Source organism: Saccostrea cucullata, unplaced genomic scaffold (genome assembly GCF_032062105.1).
Source record: "Saccostrea cucullata isolate Sc308-1 unplaced genomic scaffold, CSIRO_AGI_Scuc_v1 ctg895, whole genome shotgun sequence".
NCBI lineage: Eukaryota > Metazoa > Mollusca > Bivalvia > Ostreida > Ostreidae > Saccostrea > Saccostrea cuccullata.
The window spans coordinates 97,589-111,485 of record NW_026922913.1 but is presented as its reverse complement, the minus strand read 5'-3'; the positions used below and the strand labels follow the sequence as shown (position 1 = coordinate 111,485).

At 31.2% G+C, this 13,897-nt stretch overlaps 1 protein-coding gene across 2 annotated transcripts in view; it reads left to right on the top strand.

Moving 5' to 3' along the window:
- Nucleotides 1-6,355, top strand: part of LOC134262780 (keratin-associated protein 5-8-like) — a 32,406-nt gene extending 26,051 nt beyond the window's left edge. For both annotated transcript variants that reach the window (XM_062745113.1, XM_062745112.1), the window contains 6 exons: nucleotides 4,278-4,385; nucleotides 4,463-4,567; nucleotides 5,165-5,272; nucleotides 5,350-5,454; nucleotides 6,042-6,149; nucleotides 6,227-6,355. In XM_062745113.1, coding sequence (XP_062601097.1) covers nucleotides 4,278-4,385; nucleotides 4,463-4,567; nucleotides 5,165-5,272; nucleotides 5,350-5,454; nucleotides 6,042-6,149; nucleotides 6,227-6,348 — 656 coding nt within the window. In that variant the 3' untranslated portion in view covers nucleotides 6,349-6,355. The remainder of the gene's footprint in view (nucleotides 1-4,277; nucleotides 4,386-4,462; nucleotides 4,568-5,164; nucleotides 5,273-5,349; nucleotides 5,455-6,041; nucleotides 6,150-6,226) is intronic.
- Nucleotides 6,356-13,897: the final 7,542 nt, after the last annotated feature.

Genomic DNA, 13,897 nt, shown 5'->3' with positions numbered 1-13,897 from the left:
TGAGAAATTGTTTAGAATCTAAGCACATAAGTGTTTCGATTCCAAACACTTTTTTATACATGTTTAGAAATTTTACATGTTTAGGAATTAAACATATAAAAAAAAACTAGAGGTACTGTGAGCAATGAGCTCACTAAATAATACCCCCGCCTCCCATATGAATATAATGGCAGTATTCATGTTTTGCTCTGAAAAATTCAAAATATATCTCAGATCAAAAAGTAAAATAGGAGGTGCACAATGGCAATATATAATAAAGATTCTGTGAAAGTTTCATTAAATTTCCTTCATTGGTATGAGAGGAGTTGCGGATAAGAGAAGGGTACCCCAAAGCGTAACAGAGGAGTTGCACAATGAAAATATGTAATAAAGATTCTGTGAAGGTTTCATTAAATTTCCTTCCTTGGTATGAGAGGAGTTGCGGATAAGAGAAGGGTACCCCAAAGCGTAACAGACGGACGGACGTGCAGACGGACGGAATTAACGATTAATATATACCCTCCCGCTTTTCAAGCGGGGGGTATAAAGAAGGTGACAAAAAATCGTTTAGAAAAGTGTATGGATTCTAAACACATTTCTTAATCATGTGCTTAGAAATTCAACACATCTAGGTTTCACACATTCAAACAAGTGTACCTACAGAAAAACTATAAACACTTGTAAATTTTGGCAGAAGGAGCATGCTTAATACACTTAATATTATTGTCAAAATTTTCAAAATATTAACCGATATATAAATTATTTATCATAAGGCCTCTGAATGTTTAAATATGTAGAAACTTCACAATTGTGTGATGTACCTAATTTACACAATTTTAATTTAATCTCTATACGTTCAATTAAAATGACATATATTTATAACACAGAGATCATTAGAGATAGGCAACAAACTATGCATCTTCAAAATTATATACAATATTCTACTCTTTTTAAAATAAATAAGCTGATGATTTTATATAAAAATTTCCTGAATCTTTTTTAAAATGCTTTGTTTAAGATATTTAAATGAAAATTACAAGAAGTTGATTTTTATATATAATTATGATTAATTACTGTTTCAATCGGTTGTTACCAATGTTAGTCACCAAAATGTCAAACTTGATTAACATTCAGCAGTGCTAAAGCAACCTATACCACTGCATGATATAGTATCCCATCAGTATATAACTGCCGTTAAGAACTACATGTAGTAATCTATTTCAAATACACAAGAATAATTTAAGGTACATGTATTCAAAACTGTTCAAACATTGTAGAAGTACAGGTAACCCGATAAACTTCATAAGAATACGTTTTTTAGTGTTGAATATGGAACAACAATTTGCACTTGAAGATGACGCCAGGTACTTGATAATGCTATGAGTTCGATCTGAACTACTCACATAGCCTTTAGGAATGATTGATTGATTGTATACTGTTTAACGTCCCTCTCCAGAATATTTCACTGATATGGAGACGTCACCATTGCCGGTGAAGGGCTGCAAATTTAGGCATATGCTCGGCACTTACGGCCTTTGAGCAGGGAGGGATCTTTATCGTGCCACACCTGCTGTAACACGGGGCCTCGGTTTATACGGTCTCCTCCGAAGGACTGCCCCATGTAGTCGCCTTTTACGACAAGCAAGGGGATACTGAGGACCTATTCTGACCCGGATCCCCACGGGGCCCTTTAGGAATGAAAGTCAGATTTTAGTGAAAGTGCCGTATGCTGAATGAAATTGACATCAATTTTTTCAAGTTATGTTGAAACTATACTGATGTTAAAATACTTATTTTTTAAATAAAATTCAATATAAACTCCTCTCCTACAAGTCTGTAAACGTCCCCAAGTCACTGTTTACATTACTCATCGTGGTAAATTAATGCAAATCTTTAGAAAAAGAAAACATACCTTTAATTTATTGCAGTAAAAATATGCCTTTCAAATGATTTTCAATATTTCTTCATGGTTATCCGTAGGGATGTCAGTTACTCTCCTTGATAAGTCACATACGTTTCTTGTGATTTGCTTTGTTTCGATGGTCGCTCAAATTAACGTTCAAATATATCAGTATTTATGTCATTTCCGGAAAGATAACTCTGCACTTTACAGTTGAACGTAACTTTCACCTTTAATGCGGTATTAAAGATATATTTTAATTGATTGAACATAATTATTATATTTTTTGTAAATCCTAATGTAAATACTGGTTTTTTTGTTTAATAGTCTAGTATTTCAACAAGTTGTTTTTCAACCCTTAAAAAAGGTATCTGATCCCCCCCACCTGAAGTTTTGTGAAACACGATCTTACTAGAAATACAGATTTCTCAGTGCTATCTCATATCAATTTCCGGTTATATTTAGTATTAGAGATTGTCATCAATAGAATATAAATTTTATACTGTTTTATATTCTGTAGAGGAATTTATAATAAAAAATGTAAAAACAGTATCAGAAAGCATAATATACATCTGTAGGTATAATAATCTAAAAAATTATACATGAATCAATTTTTAACTTGTTATCTGATTTGCTGAAATCTGCTGGATGGAGAACACATTTTAAAATTAAAAGATTAGTTTTTCAAATTTACTAAAACAGGCAATAAACAAAGAAAATAAATTAAACAAGATGTGTTTATTTTTTAAGTTTAATTTTTAATCGAAATTCCCCCTTATTTTTAATAAAATAGTCATTACAGACATGTTCAAAGTTTCTGATTTCAAGAATGTTATGGACAGAGAAAGGAGGAAGGGTCTCAACATAACATTGAATATATAATTATTTATCTATTCTATAAAAGTGACTTTTTATTCAGTGAAATATCGAATATTAGATATTTGTGATTTGCAAAATTTCTTTCCACATAAAAACTGTTCCTACTTTGACCCACCCCAGATAATTACTTTTTAATAATCCAAATTCTCCAACAATGTATCTTCATTTATAAAACATGAACTAAAATAGTCTGGTCCAGATTTGTAAAAAGAAAGCAAGAAATAACTTCTAACGGCAAATAATTATTATTTTCTCTTAATGTAGTTCAAAAAGGAGAAATATAATGTGTTAATATCTAACTAAGTGTAATGCAACAATAAAAATGATAATAGAATGCTAACATTATTATTTAACTCAGAAAATTTAGTCGTTTCTACATTTAAATCGAATTTTCTCAGATTTATTTGTCTATTGTTTCTATATTCTGCTTTGTTCAGGATTTAACATTTGCAAACATCCATACGCTGCAGATTTGTATTTTTCCTCTTCATCTCAGAATTCTACAACTGAATGATGCTGCAGCAGTAATTTAAGTTATAAGTCAAAAATGGCGATTCAAAATGGCGGATATTCATTTTTTAAAATTATTTCTTCATGTTTAAATAGGTGAAAGGATTTGTGAATATCTTACTGAGCGTAGTACAGCTATGAAAATGACATTTTTTTCATCTACATCTCATTATTCTACTCTATTTTTGAAAAATATTGAAACTCCAGCTCAGCTGCTTGTATAACTACTAAAAAAGGATTTGTAGCCCCACTCTGATTCCCATGACCTTGAAGTCTCATGAGTACTATGTGTTTCTTGAAAACAAACAATCCAGATATTTTTTTTTATTTCTAACCCAATTAAAAACATCTCTACATTTTTGCATGTAAGAAGAAAAACCTCTTACATTCATACTCAATATTCCTAACATTTCTACTTTGTTGGTCATTTTAGTTGTTACATCAAATAACATGAAAGGTTTTCATTCTTATTAATCAAAACTTAAAAGAAGGTGCACTAAAGCTAAAAAAAAAACTGAACATACACACACACTCCACACATACTTACATCACTGAAAAAAATAATATTTACATAATGATTAAATTCTTTTAAAGCTGGAATGTCATGCAGTTACAACAATGATTGTCATGGGTATGGTTGTGGAAGCAATTTATAAATAAAATTATATAAAAATAATCAATGAATTAGACTCAAACCTGCCGTGTGTTCGATAGATTCAATAGGAAAATACATTCTGCTAATTTAAAACGAATTGCCCATACTTTAATACTTCTCGATTCATCATATGTTTGCACATTGTCGATTGTTGCAAATGTTAACGTCTTTACTACAGTAGGTCTTCCTATCTACAGAAGGTCTAAAAGTGTGACCATTGTGCACGGTTTTGGGTTGGAATTGAAAAAGAAAGGAAAACAGTAGAAAAAAATAAAATGCAATTGAAAAGAAACCAAACGTTTTTCTCTTTTCCGGTTTTAAAAAAAGTTATAATATTACAATTTTTTTCAATAGCCGAAATATCCTGCATTTACAACAATGATTGTCATGGGTATGGCTGTGGAAGCAGTTTGTATCCACAATGTGCTAACCTAGACGGTCACTCTCGATGTCTATGTGAAGGTAAGTAATTTCAAAGTAGCGATTAACTTATGAAACGCTAATGAATAAACGACATGAATTTTCTGTTTTCATCTTAGCATCGTCACCATCCGCCAGACATGAATGTGAACAAAGTTCCGACTGTACTAAATGCCCCGAATATCAAGTTGGCCAGTGCAACAACAACCAATGTACCTGCTCTGGTAATTGTGTAGAATGATGCTGAAAATTGAGAGTGAATATGGGGTAGTATTTTATAGCTATAGTACAGAGGATAAAGAGAGAAAACCTTCACGATTGTACAGAATGACATAAATACAATTTCCTCAGTTGAGTAGGGAAATTTTAAAGAAAATTTTGCAGGTTCCTATCACGGAAATGCTATAAACATTTATAAGAACCTTTTTAAAATAATGGACATGTACTATGTATAAGAAAAAAGCAGAACAATGTTTAAATTCACTTCACCACATGTTAGTCATTTTTAAGTTAACGAGCATAAAATTAATCAATGGACCAGACAACCAAATGTATATATATTTTGTTTTTATGCACTTTAAATACAGACTCATATCTGTTGTGTGTTCGAGAGACTCAATAAGAAAATACATTTTGCTTATTTAAAACGAATTGCTCTGAACATAATAGCTATAAATTGATCATGTTTGCACATTGATAATTGTTGCAACTGTTAAGTTCTTGACTATAAGTAAAAATAAAATGCATTTTAAAAGAAATAAACGCTTTTCTCTAGTCCAATTTTAAAAAAAATGTGATAATAATACGATTATTTTCTATAGCCGAAAAGCCCTGCATTTACAACAATGATTGTCATGGGTATGGTTGTGGAAGCAGTTTATATCCACAATGTGCTAACCTAGACGGTCACTCTCGATGTCTATGTGAAAGTAAGTATTTCCTAGTGGCGATTAACCTATGCGATGCTTATCAAATTAACAACGTGAATTTTCTGTTTCCATCTTAGCATCATCACCATCCGCAAGACACGAATGTGATCAAAGTTTCGACTGTACTAAATGCTCCAAATATCAAGTTGGCAAGTGCAACCACAATCAGTGTACCTGCTCTGGTAAGTGTGTAGAATGATACTGAAAACTTAGAGTGAACATGGGTTAGTATTAAATAGTACAGAAGATAAAGAGAGAAGACCTTCACGATTGTACAGAATGACATAAATACAATTTCCTCAGTTGAGTAGGGAAATTTTAAAGAAAATTTTGCAGCCTTGTATAACGGAAATGCGATTAACAATTATAAGAACCTTTTTAAAATAATGGACATGTACTATGTATAAGAAAAAAAGCAGAACAATGTTTAAATTCACTTCACCACATGTTAGTCATTTTTAAGTTAACGAGCATAAAATTAATCGATGGACCAGACAACCAAATGTATATATAGTTTATTTTTTTGCACTATAAATACAGACTCATATCTGTTGTGTTCGAGAGACTCAATAAGAAAATACATTTTGCTAATTTAAAACGAATTGCCCTGAACATAATTCTTATTAATTGATCATGTTTGCATCGATAATTGTTGCAACTGTTAAGTTCTTTTCTGTAGGAAAAAACAAATGCAGTTTAAAAGAAATAAAAGTTTTTTTTCTTTTCCTATTTTAAGAAAAAGTAATAATAACACGATTGTTATCTGTAGCCGGAATGTCCTGCATTTACAACAATGATTGTCATGGATATGGTTGTAGAAGCAGTTTATATCCACAATGTGCTAACCTAGACGGTCACTCTCGATGTCTATGTGAAAGTAAGTATTTGTACTAACTGTGAACAATTTTCTTGGAAGTTAATTAATTTGACATGAATTTTCTTTTTTCAACTTAGCATCGTCACCATCAAATAAACACGAATGTGAACAAGATTCCGACTGTACTAAATGCCCCAAATATCAAGCTGGCCAGTGCAATCACAACCAATGTACCTGCTCTGGTAGGTGTATAGAGTGATATGAACAAGCAGACATCAAAAAACTTTTAAAGAATACAAATATCTTCTGCATAAGTTACCCACGTGGCGCAGTGGTCAGAGCGTCTGCTCTAGAGTGGCGAAGTAAGGAGTTGATCCTTACGTCACGGGTTCGAATCCCACTGTTTGACGTGAAAACCGGTCCTTCGGATGACACCTCAAAAACTGAGGTCCCATGTCGTAGTAGGTGCTGGCACGAAAACATCCCAGCACCCCGCTCAATGGCGAGTAAAGCTCTCCACCGACAAGTGGTGGCGTCAAAATATGAGTGAAAAATTCTCTCGAGCGACGTTAAACAATATACAATCAATCAAAAATTATTTTTTAAAGACTAATAGAAAAAACTTCAAACTTCAAGCTCTGAAATTCAGCAGACTTTTCAAGTAATAGAACTTTTCCATCCGTTATTTAGTCTTACAAGAATTAAGTGCATTACATGTATCTTGCAGGCAACAAGTCGTAAGAAATGACTGTAGCTGAATATCGTTGAATGAAGATTTTGCATTTCCAATATAGAAAATAAGTCCAATTGAAATATTCTATTAAAAATAAAAATTTATTAAAAAAAAAAAAATATTCACCGTAGCAGTAAGTAGAATACAGGAAGCATATTTTTTTTCTCTCTTTCCCAGGCTCTTTTCTGTAGTGACATAAATTTAAAAAAAATGATTGTAAATATTGCTCTTTAACAAAAGTTTGGTATTATTTTCAAGCTCGATCATCAAAAGAATGACCATTTAATTATATTTACATATGCAAATATATTTCAAAGATGAACCCATTGAAGAGAAGCCATCTTCAATTCTGTATGGACTAATTTTGGAGTCAGAGGTCTAAGCGCGACTGATTCACTCGGCGAGATGATATTTTTGGCATGATGCTACTGGTTTCTGAATATTTCTGAGTTTTAATGAACTTAAAGGTCATAGGAAACGATTCATAACACTATAATTTCACATTTTAAACCCAAAGCTATATATGAAAGAATGTTAAATTACGAGTAGTTATATTTTCTGACCTTTGTTCTACCGTGATATAAAGATAAAAATTATTCCACTTGTTACTTTTCTTACCCGCTTATCGTTCTTGATTTTGTGGTTATTTATAACCCTGCTAGGAGAGAAATTGCTCTTTCTAAATAAATCAATCACGTGACGCCGTCACTACTTTTAGATTGATAAACGAACATGGCATGAAGAAAACAAGATAGTCTGTTTGAGTTACTAGTTTACTACTCACTTCTGACGTGGATGGCAAGCGTCTTACTCTTAAGGATGGATTCTTCTCATATTTCTTATAATTGCAGAATCTTGATTTTCTAAATACTCAATATTCAGACTGTGTACACTTATTTAACATCCAAACAAACTGGTGTAATCAGCCTTGATTTTCAGTCAAGGTCATTTGAAAGTCAGTCATAAAAATAGTACTTTTACACAGAGAAATTTTGAAATTTGCACATGGGAATAATTTTGCTAACAGAAAAAAAATATGTTGCTCAATAAATTTAAAGTTGTAACTTATTTTTGATCACTAACTAACAAGAATTGAGATGGTGGGAAAAAAACATGAAAAACTCAATATTCAATAAAAACATTTAATCCGAATTTCCTCGATAATTTCTTTCAAATTTCTCAGTTTTCATAAATTTACATGAAATTTCATCTCAATTTTTGCAATTGATCATATAATGTCAAATATTTAGATTTTTGTCGGATGAATATTCAAATGTTGAAGATTAATTTACAAGGTAGAAAAGATATGGTATTCGTGCTAATTATAGAACAAATTTAGCCCGAATTTACTCTTCAGTTTCTGAAATCTTCCATTTTACAGAGTGGTGTTTAAATCTATAAGAAAGATTCTTAACCCCCCAAAATAGGCAATTTGGTGTAATTGTGACACATATATACATTCAATTCTTCCAGTTATACATTTCATTTTATGATAGTTTGTACTATAATAATATTTAAAGTATTTATTTCGAATTTCCTCTGTCATTTTATTCTTAGGAATAAGTTAGGTTTTACAATTTTATAGAATACATTCTGGATTCTTTTCCTATTTCATATATTCAGAAAATAATGAAATTATACATGGAAACATTTCAAGATATGCACAATTAGATGACAAGAAAAAGGTGTGGGGTCATCATCCTTGATTTTGCTTGAAGGTCATTTGAAAAGTTGATGCTAAAAATAGATTTTTTCCTCCTGTGGAATTAAGAAAATCCAATATGGTAACAGCATTTTACGTCGTCAATGGGTCTCCATAGATTTTGCAAGTCGTAAAATGCAAATTACATATTTAATCAATCTGAATGAAAAATTATTGATTAATTTATCAGTTTATGTATTTTTGAATCTATTTCTGTTAAAAAATATAAGTTGTTCGTAATTTTTTCTTTGATTTGCGACAATTGCCATAAAATGCGCAGTTCCGTAGCGAATGTCAACATGTCCATAGTTGTTTCCCGTAGAAAACCCCGACAGGATTGTTTTGTAAAATCTACAAGCTGTGATCATTATTGAAGCAGTGTAGAAGCCCAGGGATGATTAAACCAATTTTAAGTCACCCATTTCTTTATGCCCGGGACACCCGATCAACCAAAAGAAACTTGAAGGTCACAAACATGCGAGATTGCAGACCCGCCACGTTGCCTCGATCGCCTGATGTCATGTCGTGTCACTGTGCAGTGAGATTGTACATGTAAGTAAGTTATGTATGTCTAGCAATTTAATTTATAATTTTGAAATTGAATTACATAGTTTTTATTGATAAATGGGAATTCGCAAGGATATTATACACATGTAGATCGATGTATTTCGTATGCTTGTTCCCGCGATCGACAGTTCAACATTTGAGGATTGAAATTTATCATTTCCGTTTGTTCGTCAGTTTTATGAATACTATTTATTCACAAAAATAGCATCTTTTGTATATGATTACAACAAGTTATATAATACTAACTAGCCTTATTTGTTAAAGACACAACAAATCATCAAGTTGGTAGAAAAGTAAGGTGTTCCGCTGGGGTACAAATCAAAGTGGAAAAATAGGGATATTGCATGTGGAAATATCAATATAAACGTTGAAACAAACAGAAAAGGGGATCGAGAGATTTGTCGACATACACTCACTAATGAAAGATTTTGTAAATTATTTGTTACACAGGAGAGATTTAAGATGTATTTGTTTTCCATTCAGCTACCAAAAATACAATAATTAAGGAAAACTATCAAATTTGTCTCATATACCTTTGATAGTCCATGTACAGAAATACTGAAAATAACACTTATTTATTAAGAAATACCATATATTTAGAAATAATTGTAATAGATATTTATTGTGTATTATTGTGTAAATAATATTATTGTGTGATTTATGTATAGCCTCAAAATCTAGATGCAGTGTATTGTATAAAATTGTATGAACAATTGGTGATTCTTATACTAGTATGTTTGCACCCTTGACAATTATTGTAATTGTGTTGGCGCTGATAAATATTTATATACATGTCATATATTAGTTCATGTACGACTACAAAACATATTAAGATTCTATAATATAACATAAAGTTTTGGCCTTTAACTCAGGAAAAATATACATGTATTTCGTTCGTGAACCTTTACTTTTTTGTAAATAATGAAACCAGTATATTTTATAACAGAGGAAATTTGGATTGAATTTTTAAAAGTTTTTGGAAACATGGCAATAATTTCAACAATTATTTCCAAAATAATACATCATATCACATTTTAGAGAAAATGTATTATCTAACCGCCTGTCCTGTCTCTTAAATTATTAGCCTGTATGATATATTGAAAGCATTTTCTTTTTTCTATGATAATTTTTAAAATGGGGAAATTCGAACTAACCTGGCAATTTAATAAATATGAATACCCCTTTATTTTTTGTTGTAAATGATTCATTCAACATCCATCTTTCCTATGGTTGTAAAAAAAATTTTCTGAATATATGATTTAAGTAAAAAAATTAAATGAAAAAGAATGATTGTCAAAGACTAAAATATAACTTTATAAAGAGTACAGAGGAAATTCGGAATAAATATTTTGTGTCATTTGTGATCAAAAGTTTGTTATTTTTTTTACTTTAGTACATTGCTTTAACATTAAACTTAAGACTTAAATTGTTTTTTTTTTTATATCTAAACATCTCCATTTTTCCAAAACATCAATTTTAAAATACCACATTGGATTTTCTCAATTCCACAGGAGGAAAAAATCTATTTTTATCATCAACTTTTTAAATGGCCTAAAAGCAAAATCAAGGATGATGACCCCAACCTTTTTCTTGTCATTTAATTGTGCATATCTTGAAATGTTTCCATGCGTAATTGCATTATTTTCTGAATATATAAAATAGGAAAAGAATCCAGAATGTATTTTATAAAATTGTCAAACCTAACTTATTCCTAAGAATAAAATGACAGAGGAAATTCGAAATAAATATTTTAAATATTATTTGTACAAACTATCATAAAACGAAATGTATAAATGGAAGAATTAAATGTATATATGTGTCACAATTACACCAAATTGCCTGTTTTGGGGGGTTAAGAATCTTTCTTATAGATTTGAACACCACTCTGTAAAATGGAAGATTTCAGAAACTGTAGGGTAAATTCGGGCTAAATTTGTTCTATAATTAGCATGAATACCATATCTTTTCTACCTTGTAAATTAATCTTCAGCATTTGAATACTCATCCGACAAAATTCTAAATATTTGACATTATATGATCAATTGTAAAAATTGAGATGAAATTTCATGTAAATTTATGAAAACTGAGAAATTTGAAAGAAATTATCGAGGAAATTCGGATTAAATGTTTTTATTGAATATTGAGGATTTCATGTTTTTTCCCACCATCTCAATTCATGTTAGTTAGTGATCAAAATTAAGTTACAACTTTAAATTTATTGAGCAAGATATTTTTTTCTGTCAGCAAAATTTATTCCTATGCGTAAATTTCAAAATTTCTCTGTGTAAAAGTACTATCTATAGGTCTGACTTTCAAATGACCTTGACTGAAAATCAAGGCTGATTGCACCTGTTTGTTTGGATGTTAAATAAGTGTACACAGTCTGAATATTGAGTATTCAGAAAATCAAGATTCTGTGATTATAAGAAATATGAGAAGAATCCATCCTTAAGCATAGTGCTGTGGCCGCCACCTCCTAGAGACAGATTTTTATATCCCACTTAAAACGTATTCTAAGCTTTCAAGTCGTGTTTGTTCACGGTAGAATTGTCATAAATATTACATTCTTCCCAAATGCGCATAAAGTTTACTAAAAATTTGTTCTAAAATAATCTTTTGAGCAAAAAACTTATAAACCACGTGTTTTATTTATTTTCTCATGGGTTTGTCTAAATGCTGTTATCTGATTGGTCAGAAGAATAAGTGCCTTGTTTATTCTGTGTATTAAAAGAAATTCACGGTTATCGTTCTTGACTTCCTTATTTAGAAATCGTCCAGACCTGCAAAATATATAGATAAGTAAACGCAAAGAACTTCTCAAGCTCTAAGCCAGTTTTTTGTTGTTGTTTGATTTGGGGGGGGGGGGGGGGGGGGGGGGGGCGCTGGGGGATCTTGCGCGGGGATGTACATGTACTCTCTCCCTATATCCAGTTTTCCCCTCAATTTTAGTCGTTTCTAGGTGAAAATTTAACACTTTAGATAAACTGTTGAGGGAAGCCTATAAGTTTGTAAAAAAAAAAAAAAAGGAATAAAATCCCATTAAAGAAAGAAAAATCGTCTTTTGTGTTTTCTAAAAGATTAGTCCGTATCGAATTTATTAAATTTATCTCTCTCTCTCTCTCTAACTCTCTACGTACATGTACATTTTAAAAGTACAGTAAATACTTATAGTACATATAATGGTGCACAGAATTTTTTGTTGTGATGCTGCGTGTGGTGATACATGTATTATTTTATTAATTGTATGTGTGATTGGTTTTTTTTTTTTTTTTGGTTTGCTTGTTTTTTTTTTTTTTCTTGAAGGGGGGGGGGGGCGGAAAGCATTCCAGTGTTAAATCATCTACGTATTTCTATACCCTGTGTGCATATATTTTTACAGTAAAAACACTTTGCTCAAGGAATGATGGTATTGCGACGATAAGGACCCTTCAAACGTGCCCCATAAATCGAAGGACTACAATAAATAAATATAATAACATTTTATCCAGTTTTATAATCCATTACCCTATAAAAATACTAAGCCAAAAAAAAAATAATTCGATGTTTATAAATTGAAAATGTACATGTAACGGTATAAGTAGGTCGCTTTTCGATGCAACGTTATCAATCGGAGCTAGAGCCATGTGATTTATTGATTTTTGTGTATTCACAAAGTTACCTGAGTCTACAAATTATGTGATATAATAGAATACTAAACAGGTCACAATGAGGTTAATAACATGTAAATACCTGTAAATAGCAAAGAAAACGGTCGGCGTTTTGTACCATTTTTCAAAAAGTTTACCCCGAGCGCAGGCTTGCCCAAAATTCCCCTTTAAATAAGTTGTATTTCCAAGAGTTCTAAACATTCTGTCCTTTTTAGAAATTTGGGCAAGAATACGCTCACCATGTATTCCAGCTTTAAAGATCGGAATAACTTTGAATAACAATGGAAATTCATGAATTGCAGTGACCTCTCTTACAAAACACAGCCTCGTTCTTTATTTTTACTTACTTTTAATTCCTGTAATTTTGCAAAGTTGCGATTAAGACCTAGAAGAATTGCTTTATTAATCTCATTAGGCTACTTTTTATACTTTATTTTTGCACAATTTACCGGGGGCCACTTTTTGTACACTAAGTGCAATCATTCTTTACGATAGAATGTCAGTCCTTCATAGTAATTATTTACTGCGTAAATATCACAGGGTGAAGATTACCTCAATATCGCAGAGGACAGCATTGAATTTGACGTAAGCATGATAAAAACGCTTTACGTTTGTATTTCCCGAGTGCGGGAAAACAATTATGATGTCACACGAAAACATAAACATTCAAAATTATCTAAATAGAGAGAATCTCTGCTACTAAACACGAAAAAATATTAATTTAAAAAAATCTGCTTCAGAAATTTATCACGATACATTTACTCTAACCTGTTTAATATGAAATAAAACTGATCATGACGGGTGTGTGTACTTGATCTCGCTGCACTGAAAATTCAGACACTACGTCTATGACGTCACTGACGACAACCTGTAGGGTAAAGAGAAAAAAATGTGTGGATTGGGCAACTTCACAATATCTAAAGATGGCAAGATCTTTAAAAATCTTATGAATAACAATTTCCAAAATTAAATGTTTAAAAAACAATTTTAGAATTTAGAATAAAATTACACAAGAACCGTTGGTTGATTTTAACAACGTTTAACATGTATATCATCACCGATTATGACGTAATATGTCTTTTTAGTCATGTGACATGTGCCCTGTCTCGATATACACAAAAGTTCCGGGTCAAAATTGTTCAAAAGAGGGACGTTTTAG